Source organism: Diceros bicornis, chromosome 35 (assembly GCF_020826845.1).
Source record: "Diceros bicornis minor isolate mBicDic1 chromosome 35, mDicBic1.mat.cur, whole genome shotgun sequence".
Taxonomy (NCBI): domain Eukaryota; kingdom Metazoa; phylum Chordata; class Mammalia; order Perissodactyla; family Rhinocerotidae; genus Diceros; species Diceros bicornis.
This window is the reverse complement of record NC_080774.1, coordinates 27687892-27699340: the sequence shown is the minus strand read 5'-3', so window position 1 is coordinate 27699340 and position 11449 is coordinate 27687892. Positions and strand designations below refer to the sequence as shown.

General features: G+C 58.1%; 1 protein-coding gene and 1 pseudogene across 1 annotated transcript; one reads left to right on the top strand and one right to left on the bottom strand.

Moving 5' to 3' along the window:
• The first annotated feature begins 3176 nt into the window (after window positions 1-3176).
• On the top strand, window positions 3177-5899 carry LOC131398604 (cationic amino acid transporter 4-like). The gene is given in 7 exon segments (XM_058532245.1): window positions 3177-4209; window positions 4683-4779; window positions 4781-4836; window positions 4839-4931; window positions 4934-5268; window positions 5527-5635; window positions 5736-5899. Coding segments are annotated over 7 exon segments (1836 nt in total). The 5' UTR covers window positions 3177-3227.
• A 2728-nt stretch (window positions 5900-8627) lies between these two features.
• LOC131398603 (P2X purinoceptor 3-like) lies at window positions 8628-9605 on the bottom strand (annotated as a pseudogene).
• Window positions 9606-11449: the final 1844 nt, after the last annotated feature.

Sequence of the window (11449 nt, the reverse complement as noted above, 5' to 3'; positions counted from 1 at the left end):
TTTGGGGAGTATTGCCATCTTGACAACATTACGTTTTCCAGTCCATGAACGTGGGATGTCTTTCCACTTATTTAGGTCTTCTGTTACTTTTTTCAATGATGTTTAGCAGATTTCAGTGCACAAGTCTTGCATTTCTTTTGTTAAATTTATTATAAGTATGTTTATACATAAATTTATTCTTTTTGATGCTATGTAGACAGATTTGATTTCTTAATTTCATTTCTGGATTGTTCATTGCTAGTGTATAGAAATACAACTGATCTTTGAATGTTGATCTTGTATCCTGCACCTTTGCTGAACTTGTTTATTAGTTCTAATATTTTTTGTGCAGATTCCTTAGGATTTTCTCCACATAAGCTCATGTCATCTGAGGCTAGAGATAGTTTTACTTCTTCCTTTCCAACCTGGATTCCTTTTATTTCATGTTCTCACCTAATTGCCATGGCCCGAGCCTCTAGTAAAATGTTGAGTACAAGTGGTGAGAGAGGACATCCTGATGTTGTTCCTGATCAAAGGGGAAGCTTTCAGTCTCTTACCGCTGAATGTAGTAGCCAAGGGTTCATCACAGATGGTCTTTATCAGTTTGGGGGAGGTCCCTTCTGTTCCAGGCTTGTTGACTGTTTTTTTCTGTGTCTTTTGAGATGATCATGTGGTTTTTGTCCTTTATTAATATGGCGTCATACATTGATTGATTTTCATATGTTAAATCCATCTTGCATTCCTGAGATAAATCTCGCTTGGTGATTTTTATATGTTGCTGGATTCGATTTGCTGGTATTCAGTTGAGCAATTCTGTATCTATACTCACAAAAGATATTGGTCTGTAGTTTTCTTTTCTTGTGATGTCTTTTTGGGTTTGGTGTCAGGGTGATCCTGGCTTTGTAGGATGAGATGGGAAGTGTTCTCTCTTTTTCTTCTTATATTTTTTGATGCTTTATCTTCACTGCATCTTCCTGGTGTTGCTCTGTATAACTGTCTTGCTCAGTGGGGTCCAGCACTTGGCCCAGCCATATCCCTGGAAGTTTACAGCTTACTGTATCAACTATGCTTGGCCATGACTATCCATTGGGTGTTGATGCCTGTGAAGGGGTGTGGTGAGAGCCCTTCTCTGGGTAGATAAGATGTCAGTGCTCTGAAACCCTGCACACCAGCTCTCAGGTTGTCATTGGTAAGGCCTTGGGGGAGCTCCTGTTACAAAGTTGCTCAAGCCTCTTGGTTGGAAATGCATTTTTATGGACTTTTGTGAAGGCATTTCAGAACAAGGAACATTTGCTCAGTTATGTTTAGGCCCCACAGGAGCAAGGTATGGGAGATGTCACCCCTGCAGGAAGTGGGAGCCCATCTGAGAAGTTCCTCAAGACAACATCAGCCAAATATCAGAAAAGGCAAAGGAGTCTGCTAAGGCAAAGTGTTCTAAGTGGCACCATCTTGTCTGGAAGTCGCCCATCCTGTCACCAGCCCACTGAGTCAGACAGCCTGAAGGTGCCCATAAAATCCTATTCCAAAACCACATATAAACCTGACAATATGGAGAGACTTCTGGGGGAAGAGGATATCTGTTTTGGCTTTGCTTTTCTTGGATGGTATGTCATCATTTTGCTGTAAAGAAGTTAACATCTTGTGACACCAACCTTTCCACTTTCAAAGAAGAAGGAAGAGCGGGAGGACAAAGACCCCTCAGCCCCAGGAATAAATAAGCCCAATGGGGGTTTGTGATGGTCACATGATGAGATACATGACATGTCTCCTCGTGATGGGACTGGCATGGAGTAGATGCTCAGTCCATGACACCTCTCACAGATATCCACAAGTGGGGAGCTGCCATTAGGGTCCCCAGGCTTTACAGGTGCTCCTGGGCTAGGAGCGGCTGCCATTGGTGTCTGAGGGGCCCTAGGGTGCCCCCAGCTGGAGGGCTGTAGTCATCCCCAGGAGTCTGCTTGCCTCCTTTCAGGACATTGTGTGTATCTAGAAGCTCAGAACAGCCAGCATGAGTTCTGCCAACTCACAGAACACTCCCCAAAGCTGGGCACTCCCTTGTCAGTGGATGAGGGTGGCTTACTGCTATCCCATTGTGCTGTGATGTCAGGGACTGCCCAGGGCTTCTCAGCCAGATTCATACCCTCCTCTTATCAGAGCCTCGCCTGACTCCCGCAGCCCCCACACCTCCCAGTATTGAGGGGTCTGGATGGTGCCCAGCTGGTGGAGTACATGTGTTGGGATGAGGGGTCAAGGAGAGCGTCTGCAGCAGTGGAAAGTAGGTGGGCTCCATACCCTACCCCCAGACAGGGACCTTAACTTCCACCAGCCTAGCAAAGCCACCCCAGCGATCTGGGCTACTCGCTTTCCTGATGGCCTGGGCTTCCTCATCCTTGAACCAAACACAGTAATAGGGCCTCCCTTGAACCTGGGGAGCTCTGGCCTTGACACTCTGTGAGGTGTGGGTAGGGTGTGCTGAGAGCCTGTGGGACCTGGAGGTGGTGCTCAGTTCTGGATACGTCCCCAGGGGTGGGGGTGGGCACAGAGCAGTAGGAGCAATGGCGACAGAAGGTGAGTGGCAGCAACACCTGTGGGGACAGACTGAGGCCAGAGAGGAGTTGAAGGCTCAGGTACTGGGGACAGGGGCACAGCAGAAGTAGATGTGTCAGTGGTGTGGTGGTGGCCTGTAGTGCTGTGGGGCCTTGACTTCAGGTGTGGGGCCCAGGGCACCTCCCACTCCTGGCAGAGTGCGCTGATACACTAGTCTGTGGGGCAAGAAGGAGGGTCGTGAACGCTGCTGTCTGAGGCCAGGTGGCCACCCCTGCGAGAACACTCCTCTTCCGGGTCCTGGAGGCCCGGCCCAGCTCCCAGGGAGCCTTGGGTTTCCACCCTGTTCTGGGATCCCAGATCACTGGAGAGGTTCCTAGCTGGGATCACTGGGGCTGTCCCTTCCCCATCCCAGGGCCTCTCTCAAACACGCTCAGGTTCTGCTCCAACAGGCTCCCTCGCTTGACTGGGAGGCAGGCCAAAGGAATCTCCATGCTTCCTGTGACCTCCTGCCCACCCTGCTCATGGGCTCTGACCCCTGCCTCACCCAGCCCCTCAGCTGGCCAGTGGTTTCTGGCTTGGGTCCCCAGGGCAGGGTCAAAGAAAGGACTGAAGGCTGGTCAGGACCCAGCTGGGCACCTGTCACTCCCTCTCGCCCTTGTAGGTGCCGGTAGCTGTTTTGGTGCTCCACTCAGCTGCCCACCATGGCCCGGGGGCTGCCCAGCACCGCCAGCCTGGCGCGCTTCTGCCAGAAGCTGAACCGGCTGAAGACACTGGAGGAGTCCACCAGGGAGATGTCGCTGCAGCGCCACCTGACCACACTGCACCTGACCCTGCTGGGTGTGAGTGGCATGATGGGCTTTGGCCTCTATGTGCTCATGGGCACCGTGGCCAAGGATATGGCTGGCCCTGCAGTGCTTGTGTCCTTCAGCATGGCTGCTGTGGCCTCCCTGCTGGCATCCTTTTGCTATGCGGAGTTTGGGGCACGTCCGCCTGACAGGGGCTCTGCTTACCTGTTCACCTACGTGTCCATGGGTGAGATGTGGGCCTTCCTCATTGGCTGGAATGTGCTCCTCCGGTGCCTCATTGGTAGCGCCGCCATGGCTCGCACCTGGAGCAGCTACCTGCATGCCATCTTCAGCCACCAAATCCGCAGCTTCACTGATGGCCATGTGGGCATCTGGCAGGTGCCCTTCCCGGCCCAGTACCCAGACTTCTTGGCTGCTGGCATCATACTTTTGGCCTCCACATTCATCCTCTGTGGAGCCCGTGTCTCTTCCTGGCTCAACCGTACCTTCTCTGCCATCAGCCTGGTCGTCATCCTCTTCACCGTCATCCTGGGTTGTGTCCTGGCCCGCCCGCACAACTGGAGCACTGAGGAGGGCAGCTTTGCACCCTTTGGCTTCTCTGGCATCATGGCTGGTGCCGCCACCTGCTTCTATACCTTCGTGGGCTTTGATGTCATTGTTGGCTCCAGCGAGGTGGCCCAGAACCCACAGAGAGCCATGCCTATGGCCATTGTCATCTCTCTTGGCCTGGCGGCTGGCACCTACATTCTCACCTCCACTGTGTCCACCCTCATGGTGCCCTGGCACAGCCTGGACCCAGACTCAGTGCTCTCTGATGCCTTTTACCAGTGGGGCTATAGTTGGGCGGGCTTCATCGTGATAGCTGGTGCGATCTGCGGTAAGGGGCCCTTCCCCCTTACCGCAGGTAAGGTGGGAGGGGACAGGGTGGTGGTCCCCTGCCCTAAGCCTCCCAGGGAACATCTCCATCTGATCCTGTGTTCCCAGTTGCATCCTGGGCCCAGGAAGGGGCTAATGATTAGACTCCCCACCCAGGCTGGTTGGGAGGGACCTACTCACACCGCACAATTGTACATAGAATGTCAGCTCTGGCCACGTGTTTCCAGATCCTTTCCTGGCAGAGGACTCAGCCATCATCAGATTCTCCAGTGGGTCTGTCACCTAAACTGGGATGTCCCATTCCTGGGTGGTGAGGGGGAACAATCCAGCATCCCACATACACTCAGGCTCATGCTGAGGGCCCAGATAACCTCATGTCTGTGTTCCCAAGGGGCAAACCATGACCTGGCACCCACTAGCGGCCCCAGGTGGGCCTGTCCACCATGCTGACCAGTCTCCCACGCTCTGCCACAGCCATGACCGCTCTCCTGCTCAGAATCCTCATTTTCCTGCCACGCATGGTCTATGCCACGGCCGCCGATGGGCTCTTCTTCCAGGTGTTTGCCCACGTGCCCCTGGATGCAGGTGTCCGTGGTGGGCATCCTGGTGTTTGGGATCCTCATGGCTTTCCGGCACTGCTGCTAGATCTCAGGGCATTGGTCCAGTTTGTGTCCATCGGCACACTGCTGGTCTACACCTTCATGGCCAGCGGCATCATCGTGCTAGCTTCCAAAAGTCCCCTCCATCCAGTTACCTGGGCCCAGTCAGCCCTGTGGGCACAGAGCAGGCCTCAGCCGCTGAGCCTGGGCAGCTGCGACCAGCCCTGAGGCCCTACCTCGGCTTCCTGGGTGGGTGCTGGCCTGGAGCCACCGTGGCTTGGGCACTTGGTGTCCTGGTGGCCTCAGCCATCACTCTGGACTGCGTGCTGGTCTTTGGGAACTCTGCCCTGCACCTCCCACTCTGGGGCTACACCCTGCTGCTCCTGCTCAGCTCCATCATGTTTCTGCTCAGTCTCCTCATCCTGGGGGCCCACCAGCAACAGCGCCAGCGGGACTTCCAGGTACTTCCTCCAGCCAACACCCCTCACCCTCAGCCCAGCCAGCTCCCCTCGTCCCTTCCTCCTCTGCCATGGCAGGATGAACCAGGGATCACAGGGTGGGAGAGGCCAGCACTTCATCCCCCTCTTTCTGCATGGTGGTGGGCACTTTTCTCCAGAATCTCTAGAGGCAGAGAAAGCCTCTGTGGACTCCTGAGAAATCAGGCCCCGGGCCAGCAGACCTTCCCACAGCCCAGCCCAGCTCTGCCCTTGCCCCCTCAGGTTCCCCTGGTGCCCCTGACTCCAGCCCTGAGCATCCTCCTCAACATCTTCCTCATGCTGCACCTGAGCCACCTGGTCTGGCTGAGCTTCTCCATCTGGCTGCTGATTGGTGAGTGGGGGCCAGGCTGGGAGCCCGGGTGGGCTGCAGGAGTAGGGCAAGCAGGGAAGCAGGGCTGGGGCCTGCCCTCAGGCTTGTACCCCCATTGCAGGACTCGTGATGTATTTTGGCTACGGCATCTGGCACAGCAAGGAGAACCAGCGGGAGCGGCCGGGGTTGACTGTCACACTTGACAGCCTGGAGGAGACAGCACAGGCCCTGCAGCCCCCTAGCCCTGCACCGGCCCAAGATCCAGAGCCGTCCACAAGTCCATGATGACCACTGGGGGCCTGCCTGGGCTGGCAGCCTCTTCTATTCAGGGCAGCTTGTGTTTCCAGGCCTGCCAATGCTGGGAGTTCCTCAGGATCTTAGCCCAAGTGCCGAGCTTCGAGTCTTTGGGAGTGGGCCACGGCTGGCACTAGTGTGGTGGACTCTGCCCCGCACCTTCCAATTTATGAAGACCTCAAGCTACCTTGGCAGGTGGAGTAGGGTGGGCAGGGAAGAGGCCCCTAGCCCCTGGGATCCACAATAATAAGCGCTCAGCCAGCCACATGGCCTGTTGCCATGTCTGCTGTGGCATTCTTCATGGTAATGAGTCCTAATCTGCCCCCAGGAACCAGGCAATTGTCTCCAATACATGGCAAAGATGCTGAGGTTCTGTAAAGGGGAGGTGCCAGCCCTGGGACAGCCTGAGCCAGAGACACAGCCAGGCCTGGGTCCCAGGGTTCTGCCTTCAGGCCATGCCCTCTGGCCAGATCAGAGGAGAGCTAGACACACCAGGCAGAGGGGTCCCAGGCAGGGTGTGAACAGGCACCTCCCAGGCTCCCCACATGGCCGCGTAGGGGCAGATCCATAGAGCAGAGCCAAGATACCAAGGAGGTTGCCTAGAGAGGACAGTGGAGTTCTGGGGTTCCCTTGGTTTCCCAGGGCTCCCAGAGAGCAGGGCATGTGCCTGAGGCCTCCCCCAGGATGTAGAGCCCACCTGTCTGGGTACATGCATGTCTCAGGCACAGGCCTACAGGCTCTCCTGGGGGTGCACAGCCACATGCAGCCTGAGGCACAGTGGTTTCCAAGCTCAGGGCTGCCCGCAGCTCCCCAGCTGCCTCTCTCCAGGGCTTTGAGATAAAGGTCCAGGATGGGACCCACGCCTGCAGGTGGGGGCACAAGCGCCTGGGCCTGCTCCAGGTACTTTCTAGCCCACCTGGTGGCTGTGAGTTCCCAGTCTTTGGGGGTCCCCAGGCCCACCCTGCACCCCCACTGGTCTCCCCAAGGCCACGCTACATCTGCCATAGACGCCCCCACCTCCCCGTTCCTGCCTGTAAGGACCACACAGGAAGCTGCTGGCTCTGGTAGCTTTACTCCTCGGCTCTCTGCAGCCTTGACCTCAGCTTTCTCTGGGCCCCAAGGACGACCAGGTACCCGTGACCCCACTCCAATAAGCAGGCTCAGGGCCATGTTCTCTCACCCTGGCCTTTCTGAACCTGCCTCCCATGGATACAGCTCTGGGGACAGAGACGAGGAGGGACCCCAAGGCTTTGCTGAGGCTCCAGGTACCAGATGATTCCAGATGCTGCCCAGCCTGAGCCCCAGCCCTGGCCCTCCCCAACCTGGCCCATGTCGCTCTACCAGCTAGCTGCCAGCATGCCCCTGGTCACCAGGGACCCATAAGAAGGCAGCCCCTTGTCTCCCTGGGGTGGGTACCCCCAAATCCTTGCCCCTCCCTGGAACCAAGAGAGAGCTTGGCTTCAGCAGCCCCCATGCCTCTCCTCTAGACCATGGGCTCAGGGGCATGGGGACATTCTTCAGCAGGCGGGACTCAGGCCCCTGGGAGTATTCCAGAGCCAGAACCAGGCCAGCCCGCTGGGTGCTTCCGTGTCCTCTGTTAGGGACATTCTTTCCACCCCTTGGGCTCCACTTGAGATCTTGGTCAGAGTGTGGTCCTCGTGCAGTTGCCTCAGGCTGGGGCGGGCAGCTGCCCAGACACGATCTCAGGTGTGACCTTGGGCAGCAGTGACATATGTGTCCATATACAGCCTCCCCACCCCATGGCTCCCAGGAAGCCCCGTGAGCAGGTCCCATGGCTTTGGGCTGGTGGGTCTCCAAGGAGACATATAGCAGGTCCCAAAGGACCATGTACCCACCAACTCAGCCCCTCCAACCTCCCCCATCCCAGCCCTCCACAGCCAGTGGGCTGCTACCAGGAAGGGGCTGGTTCTCACAAGCTGAGCAGGTTTGCACCCAAGAGGTGCCTGTGTCCTTGCCTGGGGTCCTAAGGCATGAGATCATCTGCCCACCATACTCCTTACTCCATGGATGAGGTCCAGAGCTGGGAGGGGACCTGCCCTAGGAATCCAGCCCCAGAGCAGCTGAGACGACTTCTCCTGTCAGGCTCCTTTCTCCCTTTCCTTGGACTCTGGCTGCACAGACCCCAGGGCAGGGCTGCTGAGAGGGGAGGGGCTCTACTGTGAGGGGAGTGCTGGCAGGGGGAGAAGCGCTGGGAGCCAGGCAGGGCCAGAGTTGACCACAGCCAATGTGGGGACAGCTGGTGAGCGGGGAGCTGCTGGGAACACTGGAGACAGACTGGGAAAGTGTTCTCCAGACGCACACCGGCAGGAGCCCCACTGGACCAGCGCACTGTATCATGTTCCCCTGCAGGTCCCTATCCAAAACTGGCTGTGGTGGTCCCAAGAAGCACCCTGGCTGGAGTTGGGGTAGGGAGAGTCTGCCTGGGAGCTGAAGGGAGGAGTTCTCCCCCCACCCCCTGCCCTGGTTCTGCTAGGGCTTCATCCATGGTTCCCAAGGTTGCGCCCCCACCCTTCCCAACCCCCAACCCCACACCAGCAGACAAAGGCCACAGACCTCAGGAATGGGCGAGCAATTGGGTGCCAGGGCCACCCTGGTGACAGTGTCCAGCTCCCAGCAGCAGCAGTGGGGGCAGGTGCTGGGCCCCCTCTAAGGCACCTGGGCAGCCGGATGTGGGGGTGGGGAAGCCGGCTCTGTCTGCTCAGGGTTGGCAGTGCCTTTCGGGGCCTTTGCCTGCAGATGAGGACAGCAGGCCGGGGCTCCAGCCACCATCCTCCAAAGTGTGGCCCAGGGTCCAGCCAGGCCCGCAGCTCCCCTCCTCAGACTTGGTCCTCCAGGAGAGATGGTCTTCCCCAACCACGTACAACAGCAGCAGGTCACAGGAGAAGGGGATTTGTGAGAGGCAAGGCAGACCCATGTCCTGGCCCCCAACCTGCCATTCCGCTGCCTCCCCAGCTCTCACCCCGAGACTAAACGTCAACACAGGGGCCCGGGTGTGCACTCCGGAGGCACACGCTTGCTGGCAGCCAGAGGCAGCCATGTTGGCCAGACTCACCACACCCAGCCAAGCTGCTCCGGTGCCCAGAGTGAGGGTTGAGGGGATGAGCCCGAGCTTCCCTGCCTGAGGGAGACCTGGGCTGAGCCTCTTTGGCTGTGGCTGTTGCCCCATCCCACCCCTCACCCCTGCCTATCCCCACTCACCCTAGCCTGGCCCCTACCTGCCCAGTGATGAGGATGTTGAAGCGGATCCCGTACAGCACGGACTCTCTCTCCAGACCCTGTCCACCACGGAGCCACCAGCAATGCTAGGTCCTCTGAGACCCCTCCAGCAGCGGGCACGAGGTCCCTGATGCAGAACACGGGGCAGTAGGGGCTGAAGTGTAGGTCACAATGGCAGCACTTGAAATAGGTGGCATCCCAGGTCTCCAAGGCATTGGGCCTGAGAGGGGGTAGGGCGAAGGGGTCAGGCCAGTCAGGGGACAAGGAGGATCTGGGGCAGCCAGGACCCACCATGCTGACCTGGAGAAGTTGAACTTGCTGAAGGTGACAGTGTTTTGAAGAACAGCATGAAGTTCTCAGCCTGGAGCAGCAGGGGCTTCCCGCAGGTGGGGGAGGTCAGGGGCAGGCTCTGCTGGTCCTGGGACCTGCCCTGGGTGTTGGTGACACTTACATGGGCACAGTGTCACTCTCCATGGGGCGCCAGCCCTGGATCTCACAGGTCCTGTGGGTCCCGTTGAACTCCACACACTGGCCCATTTTTATGCCTTGAAAACACAAGACAAACTCCAGGCCCTCAAGTCTCCACAGGGCCTGGGAAGTGCGTGGGCAGGGGGCTGTTGGCAGAAAGAAGAGACGCAGAGGCACCACTGGGCCTACATGCGGGAGACACCAAGGGTCCCAGCACGGCCCCCTGAAACCCCACCCCAGTGGAGGCGCTGGAAGACAGGCCTACAGATGTGGCTGTGCGTCCCCGTCTCCTCTTCAGGACAGTCTTTGTCAGCCCAGCGGTTCACCAGTGGGGTGGAGGGTGCTGAGGTGACGAGAGAATAGCGTCACCCAGGCCCAGGAGGTGTCTCCTCTTCGTCACCCAGCCCTGCATTCCCCAGGGACATGCTACTCCCCTGCTTAACTTTCCGGTGTCCCCTGAGTCTGATGGCACATGGGAAAGCTGCAGGGTGCAAAGAGAAGGTAGTGGTCAGAGGGGGGAGAGTGAGCAGGCCCGGGCAGATCAGGGTGCAGTGCTGTACCCCAAGGCAGAGCAAGACTCCTTCCATTCTGATATTACTGTTCTTGGTGGGAGCGGAAGTGACTCCTCAGGGCCCAGCTCCTCCGGTGCAATTAGGATGACAGAACAGGGAAGGTGGAGGGACCCTGGGAGGCTAAGTTCATGCCAGGGTGGAGGTGCTGGGTGTGGCAGACAAAGGGCGGGACCCTTATCGGAGGACTTTTAGTGATGTGGGACCCCACGCACTGTCCAAGGGACCACAGGCTAGTCCCTTCCAGGCTTGTTCTGCTGTGAAACAGGGACATTACTGCCTGTACACAGTCACAGACTTCTGGGCATCAGCAAGGAGGGGATGGTGGCGAGCTTTCTGGGAGTCCCAGACCTGCAGAGGAAGCAGCCTCAAGCGTCAGGCACTCGCACAGACAAGGTTCTGCCAGGTGGAGGGTGGACGCCTCTGTCCAGGGCCCCAGGCTCAGGGGCAGCAGGAGGAACATAGCACCAGGGTGGCAGGGAAGGCTCGAGGACGTGGTGGCCACCATCACGGAAAGGGAGACTTCCCAGGGTGGAAGCAAGGGCTGGCAGGCTCTGATGGTGTCATCTGTGAGGCCTCAGCCTGGCTGCTGCGTGGAGCGCACCTGGGGGCCCACAAGCAGACCAGAGGCACAGCGGGGGCAGCAGGGAAACCCGTCAGGAGACGGAATGAACAGGAGGGGGGCAGGCACGTGGGGAGCCGGGTCCAGCTTTGGCCCTGGTAGACGGCATGGCCCTCAGTGGATGGAAAGAGGCCGCACTGGGAGAGGGAGAGGGTTTCTCCTTGGACGTGGTGGGTGCGCATCAGGAGGCAGCTGTGCTCGGGGCAGGTGGTCACCGGGACTACAGCTGGGGCGTCAACAGAACAGAGGTGGAAACTAGGGCTGTAGAGGATCTGGGTGGGGGTAAAAGGGGCCAGAAATGCAGCGTGGGAAGGGCAGAGGAGGAGACAGACCACAGTGCCCAGGTCAGGGAGAAGAGCTTTAGGGGCCCCAGGCCCCTCCACATCAAGCTCAAGCCTTTAGTTCCCAGGCCCCCCACTTTTCCAGGTGCACCTTTGTGAATGCAGTACCTCTGGCCTGTCTTCCTGCCCCGTCTCCTTGTACACCTGGAAACCTCTTACACATCCCTGAGACCCCTGTCCAGGGCCACTCCTCTGTCAGGCCCTTCCTGACCCCGGCCCTGTGACAGGGCCAGCACTCCCTCTGGCATCATGTGCCCCTCTTGTACACATTCGCTGCAAGGGTGGTGTCAGAGGTGTCAGCGCC